General features: G+C 45.4%; 1 protein-coding gene across 1 annotated transcript in view; it reads left to right on the forward strand.

Annotated features, from left to right (window-relative positions):
* The first annotated feature begins 2,143 nt into the window (after nt 1-2,143).
* TFAP2D (transcription factor AP-2 delta) overlaps nt 2,144-14,102 on the forward strand; it is a 56,175-nt gene continuing 44,216 nt past the window's right edge. The window contains exons 1-3 of the mRNA XM_045542185.1: nt 2,144-2,707; nt 3,735-4,232; nt 7,811-7,871. Coding sequence (XP_045398141.1) covers nt 2,669-2,707; nt 3,735-4,232; nt 7,811-7,871 — 598 coding nt within the window. The 5' untranslated portion in view covers nt 2,144-2,668. The remainder of the gene's footprint in view (nt 2,708-3,734; nt 4,233-7,810; nt 7,872-14,102) is intronic.

Consider the following 14,102-nt stretch of genomic DNA (forward strand, 5'->3'; position numbering starts at 1 on the left):
TGAGTACAAATAAGTGTTTTTTTTTTCTCTCTCCTTCTCCGTGATCTTTAGTTTCCTCCAAGTCCACAGGAGTTCAAAGAAGCATAGTAAATGAAACTCTAGATGCTCTCTATTTGGGTACCTAAAAGTCACTGGAGAAATTGGGGTGGGGATAGAGGATGGGATGGGAAGATACAATTTCCAGTTATTGGATGATGTCCTGAAGTATTCACAGGGGCAGGCGACTGGAGGTCATTCTGTGGGATGTACTCAGCTCCAGGCCAGAGCTCATTACTGACAGTAACATAAGGCTACATCTTCCTAGTGCTGGGCGGGGGGCGGGGTGGGGGGCGGCGTGTGGCTCTTCTCCCAGACAGGGACAAACACGTGGAACAAACGCACTGGGACAGCAGGCAGAGCAGGCGGCCACGTCTTCCTGAGCCTCCTGGTTGTTCCCGGGGGAGAGGGTTTTGCGTCTGCTGCCGGAACCTAAGCTGGGAAGAGAAGGTCCCTTCGCCTTCAATGAAGATGTATCTGACAGTAGAGGGTTGGGGAGGAGGTTACAGCTTGTCTGAGAAGGGGCCATCCTTTTCCATTTTACTCGGACTAACTGGGAAGCCAACATCAACCACCAGGAAAATCGCATCTGGCCATTTCCAAGATAAACTATGGATAGGCTCTACATATTCTTCCCTGGGTGGTGGAGTGGGGGGCAGGTTTGTACTTTCTCTGGGGCAGGGGTTCCCGGGGACAGGTCCTGGATCCTCTAGATGATTAAATTATTTATTTCCTCTGTGGAAATAAATGGGTAAGCTATACAGGCCCTGCTCAGACTTGGCAAACAAAGACTCTGCTGCAAGCATTTTGGGATTCAGTCCCTGGGTGCCACTGGCACTCATTTTACCCCTTTTACTTAAAGATCAAGTTGGACGTTCTTCCTTTTTGTCTTCATTGGGATCTCAGTCTCTTGACTTCATGAGACCAAAATATGGGATTTCAAGAAGGAGGGGAGGGCGCTGGCACACCTTGAAACAGAGAGCAAGTGTTGGCTACTGACCCCTGTGCGGGGATGAAGCATCATGGATCTCCACTTCAGACAATGCATTTCAATTCTTGTCGTGTGCCTTTGTCCATTTGTATAAAGCAAAGAGCGCTGAGTGACAGCCCCAGTTAGCCTGCATGAGCAGATCCTAATAAACCCTCCCAAACTCCGACCTTAAAAAAAAAAAAAAGCCACATGCCTGTTTGCCTGCGGCTTATTATTAAGACACCTTCTCAGCTTAAACACTTAAAAGCTAACCAAATGAAATGGCAATTAAGACTGAATTACCCCTCCACCTCTGAGATGAGTCTGTGGGGCCAGCCAGTTCTTTCTTAGGAGACAGACACGGTTGGAGATTGGACCTTGCAAAGCCTCAGTATTGCGGGTTTGTAGCCACCGCCACCCCCTCGAGGCTCTCTAAGACTTGGTGGGGGAAGCTGAATTTTGAACGAAGTAAAAGCTCAAAAACTGTTTAAAAGTCAAGAAATCCACCGCAGAGGTGGAGATAGATGTATGCTGCCTCCTTCCTGCCTTCGCTTTGTAAAATATCACTTTCAAGCATTTAAGGGTTATTTTGGGGTAATGGTGTTCAAATACCTAGTGCCACTGCTAAATGGTCTATGCTTCCATTCGCCACCCCCTCACCCCCAGAAGCACTGTTTCCAAAAGGGAAGAAGGAAAACACAAAAGAGGGGGAAAATGGGTTGGGTTGGGGAGTGAAACACATCTTACCTAAATGTAGAATCTTGTCACACATCTTTATTCTCTTGTATTTTTCCTAAATACATTGCCAGTTACACAGTTTCTTCAGGATGGAAACTTGAGACTGTCCATCACCACGTTATTTATTTTAAAAGCTGCAGAAAAGTGCAAGCCACCACCTGGTTTTGCCTTTTAAGAAGGGGGAAAGAACCCAAATTCGATGTAAATATGGAAAAGAACAGCATTGTTTCCACTTAGGCAAAGGCAGACACCCCAATCTGGGCAAAATTGATTCGGATGGTTGTTGGAAAAAGCAGCTTTCAGCAAGCAGGGAGTGGAACCAATAGGAATGAACACTTACCCATATAAAAGGAAGCTTTAATTAATATATAGTTCTATCTCTAATATACATATATTGGGGCTAGATCTCTATCTTCACAATAAAATGTGTGCAAATGCTCTCCACAGAGATGAGTCCCCACCTCAGTCGGTATAGAAAAGCATGATAAAGGTTGGAAAAAATGGATAAAAATGTTGAAAGAACCTCCAGTTCCTTATTAGGCGAAGATACAATATTTATTCCTTGTCTCCTGGGATAAATCTCTTCTGCCTATTGTCCTCCCAGTTCTCAGTGCTGATGCTTAATTTTCAAAACTTCTATATTACCAAGGGACCTACGACATCAGCCAAAGAAATACTCAGCAAGTACAAAATCTGTTCCAGGGAGCTGCTTTTGTGCAGAGGGAAAATTTTGTTCCTACAGGTTTTTAAGTGGGTAAGAGGCAAGGAGCTATCTGATCCGGGCAAAACCATTACAATTTAGATCTCTATCTATAGAACATTTTTTTTCTTAAAAAAATTGGAAAATACAAGAAGTTTGGATTTTTTTCCCGATTCTTTTTTTGGAGGGGGAAATTGCATCGTAAGCTTTCGGAGAAACCCAACATGTCAACTACCTTTCCGGGACTAGTCCACGATGCCGAGGTATTATTACTTTTTTTTTTTTTTTTTGAGCGCGCGTGTGTGTGGCGGCGGCGGCTGCGGTGGCGGCGGCGGTGGCAGCTTCCCCTGTCTCTAATCTATATTGGACCGTTATGTTTAATTATAATCTGGCTTTCGGGGGAAGTTAAGGAAGGAAAGGGGAGAAAGTTCGTTATGACATCTGTCGCCAGGGAGAGCAACTCTGTGCCACGTTAAGAAACATTTGCCATAATGAGCGGGAAAACATAATCCTAATAATAAAGAAAGGGGTGGGGGGAGGTGAAGAGAAAGAGATAGAGACCGGGAAAAAGATTCTCAGAAAGGCAAAGAAAAGGGACTGGTGGGGGGGGGCAGTAGGTGGACAAGGGGGGGGTGGGGAACAACGCACCCCTTTTGAAACTGGCTTATTCAAGGCAAGGGAAGCAGAAAAGGGGGGGTCGGATTCCCTCCGACAAATGACTAAAGATAAGCAAGTTGAAAGATTTGCACAGACTGGATCTTTTTTTTTTTTTTTAAATATGTGGATAATGATTTTGAGCAGCCAGGGCCGAACGTCTGGGCATGGACAGGCGCGGGATTTCGGTGCTGGGGTCTGGCCGGAGAGCAAGGCAGGCGCGGGCCGGCGCTCCCTGCGAGTGACTCGCTGCTCTGCTCCCGCGGCCCCGGAGTCAGTTGCAAACCCGGCTCCCAGCGCCCAGCTCCCTGCACAAGTTGGGCAGGGGCTGTGTGTGTGTGTGTGTGTGTGCGTGTGCGTGTGTGTGTGCGTGGTGTCACCCGCACCTATATAGGGTGGGGGATTTTTTTCCGCTCTCTCGACTGTGAGGACGAGGCCGCCCACCCCCAGTTCGCCTGTTCGCAAAGGCTCTCTGGCAAAGGCACTGAGTCCCAGCCTCGGCACGGCCCGAGCCTCGCGCACTCGCTCTCCTCCGAGTGCCAGAGAAAGCTTCTGGCTCTGGGAGAGAGGCGCCTTGGTTGCAAAATGACAAACCTCAAGTTTTTCTGCTCTCCCTTTTCCCCCTCTTCCTTCCAGATACGTCACGACGGATCAAACAGCTACCGTTTGATGCAGCTTGGCTGTCTGGAGTCCGTAGCCAATTCCACTGTCGCCTATTCCTCCTCCTCTCCTTTAACTTACTCCACCACCGGCACCGAGTTTGCGTCCCCCTACTTCTCCACTAACCACCAGTACACCCCGCTCCACCACCAGTCCTTCCATTACGAGTTTCAGCACAGCCACCCGGCCGTCACCCCCGACGCCTACTCTCTGAACTCGCTCCACCATTCGCAACAGTACTACCAGCAGATCCACCACGGGGAGCCCACCGACTTTATTAACCTGCACAATGCTCGGGCGCTCAAGTCGTCCTGCCTGGACGAGCAGAGGCGGGAGCTGGGCTGCCTCGATGCCTACCGTCGGCACGACCTGTCCCTCATGAGCCATGGCTCTCAGTATGGAATGCACCCAGATCAAAGACTCCTGCCAGGGCCCAGCCTGGGGCTGGCCGCCGCGGGAGCAGACGACTTGCAGGTAAATAAGCATGCAGCGAATTTGTCTGCTCCCTCCCCTCTTCGTCCTCCCCCTCCCGCTCCATTAATGCTTTAATGCTCTGACTGCAAACCGTGCCTCTCTCTCTCTCTCTCTCTCTCTCTTTCACACACACACACACACACACACACACACACACACACACACACACACCCCACTTATGGAAAGTTATCAAAACAATTAGGAGGAGTGTTTCCATTCTGTCCCTCTCATTGGATCCAGGCATTTTACCTGGACGCGCTGGAGTCCGGCCAGCTGCGGACCCCCACCTTTGGTCTGTCTACACGGAAATCTTTTGCGAATTGACTTTTTGACCCTGAGGGGATGGGGTGGGGGAGATCTAGGAGGCTGCAGTTGAGCCAACTGGACACTCAGAGTAAGACTCGATAAGTTGATGACCAATCGCACCCTCAGTCTCTGCCCTTTGCAGGATCTACCCATGCCCCCCAGGCGTTTGTCCCAAATTGAGCTTGTGCTGATCTTACTATAAGTGGGGGTCTGGTTTCTTATTAGAAAATTATTGGAACCCTGAGCTTGAGCAAAAGTTTCACTAAATATACCTGATACCTGTGGAAACTAAAGAATCTCAAATAGAAGCTCCAAAAATCCACCCTAATGAAAGAATCTGCACAATGCACTTCACCAAGGTTAGGATTGAGTTTAATTCTGTCTGCTTTTTGTGCACCCAAACCCCATCCCAGTTGGATGATTCACAACTTTATTTTTTTTTCTTCAGGCCATTACATTTTATATAAGATGCAACCCCTAAAAAGATAGAAATGAGAAAATAACGGAAGCAAGAGAGGGAGAGAAAAGAAAGAGGAAGGGAAAGTGAAAGAAGAAAAGGAAGGAAGGCAAGAAGGAGAAAGGAAAGAAGGAAAGAAGGGAGGGAGAGAGGAGGTAGGGATGGAAGGAAAGGAAGAAAGATGGAAAGAAGAAAGTAATTCATATACTGTCACTCAGTGAAATGATCTCCTTTACTTTCTTTCTTAACAGACTTTTGCACATTCTTTGCCAACAATAGAATTTATAATTATGCAATCATATTGTCGTAGGCACATTTCAAACAAATGAACCCACAAATGTCCAGTAAAAGAATTCAGAAGACCCAAATTTATATTTCTTTTTAGCTGAAAGTGCAGCTCTACCTGCGAGTCCCTACTTTTTCGGTCTGCACAAAGCTGGCCACCTTCTGCACGCTCTCTATAACAAATGGAGAGGTATTTCAAGAGCACAAGTTGGAGACGTAAGAGATCCCTTGTTGCGCACAGAAAATCTTTTCACCTCATTTACCTCTGAGCAAGGGATTATTTTTAAATTAAAGTGAAAGCCCTTACAGTTCTAACAAAGAGCCATACCGGCAAGATCGGTGAAGAAGAAAAAAGATTTGGACACATAAACCTTGACTTTCTACATTTATATTCACAAAATAATTTTATACGCTCAGGGTATTTTTACATTTTTCACAAGGATCCCCTTATGTCTCAAGGGGAAAAAAATCTGCCATTCAATGCTTAGCTCAACTAAAACCTATTTACTCCTTTTAATAGCCGCGTCTGCTGCTGATTTTTTTGTATCTGTACAAATTTTTTTTCTGTGCTAGGCACAAAGCCGGGCATTTTTCAAAAGAGGGGATTAGAACATTTGCAAGCACCAGACAAAGAGTGAATCCCATGCAAAAGGACACCGTAGTTTATCCAATTTTCGACTTAGTGCCATTCAACTGGTCATTTATGCAATGTCATCCGACCAAACAACATGTTTTACTTATGAGGGGGAAAAGTTTGTTAAGTGAAGGGACTAAGATTTGTTTTTTCTAAGAAAATAAACATATTAACGGTGCGCCAGAGAGTGGGAGGGAAACTGGTTCACTCCCTTGGAGAGTTTCAAGGCCCTTTACCATCTATGTTTAAGATATTTTGAAATATTTTCTTCAGCCTATCTCATATGTATGTATATATATATACATACATGTATGTATATATATATATATACTTAATCTCCCTTTTCCCTTTTATTACTCATACCGAGACAATATTACTCATACTGAGGGAAGCATCCGAGATACTAGAGGAAATAGAGTATGGTGTATGATATATGTATATATCTTTACATAGATATAGACATATGTGCATATATCATACTCTGTATCCATATTTATATGTCTGTCTACCTATCTATGAATGTTATATAGTAAATTTGTAAATCTGGCAAGTTATTTTCTTCCACTCTTCTTGGATCAAGTTGGCAAAACGAAAAAGAAAGAAAGAGTCATAGCTACTTTTAAAACGAGAAATGGGGAGGGAATGTGTGGGAGAAACCCGTCTCTCTCCTTTTATTTCTTCCTTTTTAAAACATTCATCAGCATATGCCTCATTTCAAATGCAACAAATGTAAATATACTTTTCCCTGCACAGAATTTTAAGTGAAAGTCCAATGGTTTGGAGGGCGGTCTAAGTCTGCCTAACAGATGCAAACAGTCTTGTGGCTTCAGTTCCATCTTTGAGTCCCCTAAAAAGATTTGCTATGGCCAACAAAGGAAACTGTCACACCTTTTCCCATCACCGCTTTAATTTATGCTCAGTCTCCAAGTTTTTTTTTTTCATATTGATTTGATAATCACTTTAAGGCAGAACATTTAAAATAAGAAAGAGCTCGTGAGTAGGTTGAAAAGGGGGGTCTTACAGGCCTGCCTCAATATGGTGAAAATGGGGAGGCGAAAGGGAGCCAGGGTTGTAAAGGTTGTTTTGTAAAGTGGGTTTTTATTATGCACCGACTCTCTCCGCATTTACTTAACTCTTCACGGGCTGTTGGGTAGGTTAACACCCTTCAAGGCCTCTTTCATGTCCAATACCTCGTTTGTTTGTAAAGGAAAATGAGCCTTTAACACATTTCGATTCAAAAAAAAAAAAAAAGACACAGAGAGAAATTTTTATTTTTCTTAACCCAAAATCAGCAAATCCTTTCCACCTTTCCAGCTCAAATGATTCCTCAATCCATTAGGAGCTTGAAGATCTACAGTGAGTGAACCTGAAGGTATTTCCTTCATAAGGCCCATTTTGCGTAGCATTATAGGATGTCCCTACATTTGGGGTAAAACAGAACCTCCAGAAGATATCTTGAATCCTGCATATGAAATCCTCCTTTGAGCCCCCAAGAAACCCACAGTCCCAGGCTTGACACTCTAGGTGTAATTTGCTCCACTCAGAAAGTGCTGAGTATACACTGTCTGTATATATGCTATGTGCCTTGATGGGGACTCAAAGGGCTTCTCATTCTCTTATGCCAAGATGAAAGGCTCTCAGGCACTTTGAAGTGCAATATTGTATGGTGATGTAAAATGCATACCTTAAGATTTATACAACTTTTAGACTGTGGTTTTTCTTGAGATTTTTTCCTTGAAATAGTGTTTGCTGACAAACTTGCTTCAGCTCAATGTTTGCTTTAAAATGTCTATTGAGATGGGGTTCAGGGACGGGCCAGTTTAAAAGACTTTACCCACGTGGCCATACCTATCAGTATCTATTTGATTGATTTTATTTATTTTATTTTTTATTAAGGGCTCTGTGGAAGCCCAGTGTGGGCTTGTTCTCAATGGCCAAGGTGGAGTTATAAGAAGAGGTAAGTAACAATGTGTTAACCCTAAACATTCTTCTCTTATCTGTTACATTGTTTTGAAGATCTGGTGGTGCTTTTAAACATCAGATTCCTTGTCTGATGATTAAGAAAACAATTATTCTTAGTGAATTATTCTACTCCCACACAGGCATACCTACATTAAAAAGTCTCCCTTCTTTCATTGAGGCTTGAACCCCGGCTATGCCCAAAAGACTTTCGATAGGAGATATTTGTTGTTCCTCCTCCAAGAACTGTGACAGAATCAAAGTTAGAGACAAAAAAGAAAAAAGAAAAGGAAAAGGAGGAGAGCTTCTCACATCCCCTTCCCCCAACCCGACACAACATCCTCAAGCAGAATTTCGGGTCTCTTTTAGCCCTAAATGTGCCAGCCACAGCCTGGGTGTTTGAGGTGATGGTGTTAGCTTGAGGCTTTGAGGGATTCTGTGAAAGGCTAGATCATTGAGGCTTTAGGGGAGGCTAATGAAACACCAATATTGTAGCTGCCCTTATTTTTCTAAATGTCCAGAACATTTCTTTCTTCAAGGGAGGGTGGGAGGAGGAGGTGGTGTTAACTGTACTGGATAAAGCTTTCTTGTTCCCATCTGTTGAGGAAAACATCTGAATCCAGAGTTACCCATGGAATCAGAAGGGGAGGGAAGGCAAGAGGAGAGGAGAGAGCTGTTGCTTTCAGTTCAGGCACTGAAGGGGGCTGCATCTCAGATGTTCCATTTTGACAAAAGGTTTTGAACTATGACATTCTCAGGGCCTCAAGGCAGTGCAGATTTTGTTGGCTTCCCCACTTAACTGTACCCAGAGCCTCTGAAGTTTATTTTGCTAGCGAGCTGAGTAACCCGAGGAGCACACAAGCAAGAGGGACCAGCTGTTATCCCAACTTCATACGAATTAATAAGACATGGCCTATTCACCAACACTAATTCCTGCTCCAGGGCCGCAGTTGTCTTTAGTAACCTAACCACTAAAAACTGAGTCACTTCAGATAATACCAAATAAACGTCCTGCAGTCCCTCTCCATCTCTTTCAAAGCTTCTTGAAAAATTTGCTTTTCTGAAGAGAGTAATGTACTGGTAGAAAGCAGTGGATTCTTTCATGTTTAAACTGAAGATTTCATAACCTAATGTCCAGTGTGAAATTCCATTTAAACAGAGGAGGAAAGGAAACAAAGAGTGCTTTCCTTTCAGAACTTGGCTATAGTAGTGGTTTTGGAGTTTACATTAAATTTAAAAGAGCTATTCAACTCCGTTATTTCACCCTATGGAGATTTAAAAGCTAGTTTAAAAAAAGAAAAGAAAATGTCTACTGGTATCGCTCCACAAAGATTTTTAAAACGAGCAGTATTGAGTTTGTCAGCCCAGTTAGTACTCAGCCATATTGAAATGACAGGAAACAGGCCCAAGACTGGTGAATATTGAAATAAAATACACACACTGTTGGAGGAGGTAAACAACAACAGCAACAACAACAAAATACACAAAGAAAAGAGGACCAGGTGAGAGGAGCTGGTCAGGGTTTGTCTGGGCGGGTAAAACTAAAGGTGAAGCAGAGCCCTCCGGGCGCACAGAGATGTCGGTGGTGCTGAAGGACAGCGCCACTAATCAGGGACGGGAGCCCGCGCCTCCCGGAGCCCGCTCCAGCTACTGCGGTTTTGCATTCAGTTTCACACTTGCTCCAAAATCACCTTCTCAAATGCCTGGAAATTGCATCTGAGCACACGATACCCGACAGAGAGTTGAAATTATTCGAGGCCAAGGACAGGAGCTGGAGAAGAGGCAGCTGTGGAATCGTTGAATTTCTGGGTGGAGATTTAAGGGACACCCTCTCACCTTGTCACCCCATCCTCTCAAGAACGACCAAAGCTCTTAGGTATCTACAAGGCGCGAGCTGCGGTCTTAACTTTGTCAGAGCCACAAACAGTCTTCCTTAGGTGATGCTTTATTGTTCTGGTAGAATTCGGTACCTATTCGTTTCACCTACAAATCATCACTGAATATGCTATTTTAAGCCAAACATGGATCTCATAGGAGAACAGCATATCTTTAAAGAGAAAGGGAATGTAACTTGGGGTTTATGCCTGCATTGTTCGACTAAACTCTAATCCCCCCACTTTGAAGGAATTCAGAATTTAGCTGCGGAGTTTATTCCATTTCACCTATCTTAGAGAAGAGCCAGTTAACCTGGTTGAGCCCTGGAGAGGAAGGTGTGTGTCTGAAACAATCAACGTTCTTGACAATTTACAAGAGGTTAGCAAGGAAGTGCTGTCTTAAAAGGGGGTGTATGATCCTCAGAGCCACCCAGTTCCCCATCTCAGGACTTCCTGTGTTTAGAGAAATGCTAAGGAAGCCTCTTTTCTCTATTATCATGATAGTGCACAGGACCCCTGATACCAATAGCTAAAGATCACCTTTGTTTGTCAAAAATCAGGAGGATATATACTCAAGCACTCTGCCATACCACCAATCCTCATATAACCCAATATTGTCTAACAGCTTGGATAAGAATGTCTATTTCTATTCCAGTCTCCACATGAAACATGATTTATTGAAAAACACAACTAGTCACCATTTTCTCTCTCCTAATTAGTTCTTGGATAAATTTTCATTTCTAATGATCTCCAGATTTTACTGTGGGAGGAAAAAAAAAATAGATTTCGCTTCGAAAGACTCCCAAATATTCTTCTTGAAGAAAGATACATGCCTATATACCTTCCATGAGTTTATCAGGGAGATTTCCCTGGTTGGCAGTGGCGTGAAGAGGTTGTGGGTGGGGTCGCTCCACTTATTTTTTCAATTTGGCCACTTTTACTTGTAAAGGACCAAATATCATTGTCTTGACTGACTTTATTAAGTGGCAATTACATTGGTTTTGCCTGTAATGAAGGCCTGATAGCCAAAGAATACGTGGAAGAGGGGGCAGCGGCGAGGTAATTACCACCTAGATAAAATATTTGCCACCGCCTTAGAGGCGCAGCTCCCCTCGCGCTCACTCTCGGTTAATGGTGTGCGCGATTTTGCCCGCAGCTCCGCCACTCCAACCATCAGAACCAATAATCTTTACTTTACCCTGTGCTCGCGTATCGATAGCTTCTTTCGCCTCGGGCGTCGGCTTTGATATGTTAATATTACTGAGTAGCAAATTCTGCAGAGATCATATTAATGTTGTACGTACAGAGTGGAGCTTTGCCTTCGTTGAATATTCAGATACTGGGTTTCAAAAGGCATCTCTTGAAGAAATGAGGCTTCTATTTACAGGAGTCGTCTGTGTTTTTAATCATTAAAAAAAAAGAAAGAAAGGAAAACCCACTCTTCTTTTCCTCGTGAATCTTCTAAGGCTCCCTTATGCCCCCCTCCCCTTTGTCAGGCAAGGGTCCCTTTCATTTCTTGCTCCGAGTATTTAATAATAAGTGAACAATGCTGATGACGACGATGATGATGATGAAGCTAATAATGAACGGATCCAGACTGGAGTCGCAGGGTTGGGGTTGAACTGCGTAGTGGGCTATGGCCTTCATAAGAGGATGGAGGTGAGATGAGAAGACCTAGCTTTTCCAAGTGCTGTGGGAAAGTGACATTTTGGCCCTGGTCTCTTTTGTGAAATCGGGATGGCAAACTAAAAAAGGGGGGGGGGCGGTGGGGAGGAGGGAGAGAGAAAAAAATGAAAAAAGTGAAAAGGGGAAGCGCCCTTGTTTCGCTTTGTGATCATTCTGCCTTGCAGCCCCAGGCTAATTTCAGAAGCTTAAATACCGCCGTAGCCTCTGGGCCACGCGAAGAGGGAGCGGCCCGGCCACCGGCAGGCGGGAGCGCTTTCCCGATTGCCCGTGGCTACACAAAATACAAACTACTTTGAATCAAAACATTTTTTGGAGAATTAATATGACCTGAACTTGGCACGTTTTAAGCGAGCTGGAGTTTATCAGAGCGCTTAGAGGTGACTGGCACGCCAAGGTGGAGGCGTTTATGCTGCGGTACAAATATTGTCAGATCTGATTTAATTTCTTTAAAAAAAAATGCTTCCTTGAAACGGAGCCTTAGCTTCGATTGTCCAGTCTGCTAAGAACAGGTAGGTGGACCTGCCCGCCTTCCCTGTTGCTGCCCTCATGGCGGCCCTCAGGCTGCTTGTGCAGCAAGGTGGCTTTCCTCTGCTGCTTCGGGTTCCACAGGGCCCTGAGCCTTGGACGCCGGGTTGGAGAGAGATGTCGGCTCTTTCAGCAGCTTCTGGAAGGAGTAAGACTGGAGGAGGGTGGGAAGCCTTGTTTCTTTTCCTTTGTCAGTACCCCTGGAGAGTACTACGGGGAATCTCTCTTTTTCTCTCTCTCACTCTCTCTCTCTCTGTCTCTGTCAACTGCAACTGGCCCAAACTCATCTCCATGGCTCTTCCATTGTGGGTGAAAATAGAGCTAGAATTACACCTGGAGACTCACCTGCCTTAGTCCCCAAATGCAGATGCTGCAGATTTGAAATTCAATCTCCTTCACAGGAAGTCTAAAACTCTTGAACCAAAGCATTCTAGAGGCATGGTTTGTTGGGAATCTTTGGGAGGGGGGGCGGCTAGGAGAGGGGAGCTGCTTTCCCATACCCTACGGCCTTCTCTCTTATTTCTTTACTGCTTTGAAAATCATCAAAAGTCAAAGCACTCTCTGCACTGAGGAATGGGGATTAATCCCCCCCATACGCACTAGTACATACCCACCACCACATTCAACTAGCCTGTCTCCTGGAACAGACCTCGCTTTCTTTTGTTCTGCCTGGAATCTGCTCCGGGAGAAGCTCATTCAGCCCTGGTAATCCAGTTATACCTGTAATGGTATACCCTTCCCCCAGACAGCACAATTCGCTGCAGACAACTCATCAAAGGCCTAATTGATTGCAATTAAGCCCGCACTCCTTTGCTATTTGATTACAATTAATATCTGCTGCCGTGGGTGGAGGGGTAACACGGGGGGAGGAGGATTGGGAAGGGTGAGAGGCCAGAGGGGAAGCAGCGGAGAATAATCCTACCCACCCAGCTCACACGCGCACCTCGCAGAGATGCAGCCGCAGAACAAACAGGGACAGGAAACTCCTGTAATCGCTTACACATTTTTAATGTGTCAGAAAAAAAACGAGCGATCACTGGAGATGAAGAAGGGGAGAAGAAAAATCCCTGCCGTTTGTATTTCTTTCATTTGAATTGTAAACATCTGTTTGGCTGTAAGGCGAACAGAACATTTATTTTGCTCTCAAGATTTGGTCTAATTATGTCAACACCGACGCGGCGACGAGTGGGGCGGCGCTGTGGCTTTGGAGAGGCTGCGCGCAGCGGCCCGGCGCCCGAAGCCGGCTAGGAAGTATCGATCGCACCTGCAGAGCGCGCCGGGCCTCGCCGCAGCCGGGGGGGCTCTTGGCTGGGGGAGGCGCCGTGGCCGCGCCTGGGGCTGAGAGGCAGGTTTAGGGGCGCCCAGGGAGCCTTAGCTCCTTGGAGACAGCCGCGAATGTTTCCTCTGACCTAATAGCCTGGGAAGAGAAGAGGAAAAGCTCGCCTAGGCGTCAGCGCTTGGCTTTTTGCAGCCATTTGCAGCACAGACTGTGGGTGATGGTCTCGTCCGGCTTCACAGCTCACACCCTGCGATGTGGTCGGGTGGCCTTTACTCAGGCTGATGGGCGCGCGTGCATCCCTGGCACCTCCTCACAAGCTGGGGAGATTCATTTTTCAGATGGACAGACTGAGGCCTAGGGTATTCCTCACCCAAGGTTGCATGCGTCTCCAGTTTGCCAAGTTCTTGTAGCCCAGTGCTATTTCCACTACCCCACACTGTACCTGCAGACATAGGGCCAGATGTTCCTGGCTACAGCAAGAAGAAGGTAGCCCCAACCCATGCTTCAGGCTGCGTGGGGTCTGACAAGGTATGGCGGCTGAAAAGGTGCATCTACGTGCATCTATGTGCCTGGCTTTTTCACACTCACAGTGTCGCTGGCTGACCGCTTCCTGTACTTATGGTAAAGTTATCCCTTTTGTGAAATCCATGTCCTAGACAAGGGACCTTAAGTAGATAGTTCCTGATTTCTAACACTGTTACCATAGCTACCCATCAGAATTTGCAGCATCACTGGAAATAAAGATCCCTATCTCCAAATTCGAAAATAATGACCTCTGTGGAAGTATTGCTTCTGTGAACTATGAATGGACAAGAGATGAACTCTGGAGAAGTTCTGCATGGTTATGCTGGCTGTAGCATCAAAG

The sequence above is a fragment of the Lemur catta genome, chromosome 2 (assembly GCF_020740605.2).
Source record: "Lemur catta isolate mLemCat1 chromosome 2, mLemCat1.pri, whole genome shotgun sequence".
In the NCBI taxonomy this organism is placed as follows: domain Eukaryota; kingdom Metazoa; phylum Chordata; class Mammalia; order Primates; family Lemuridae; genus Lemur; species Lemur catta.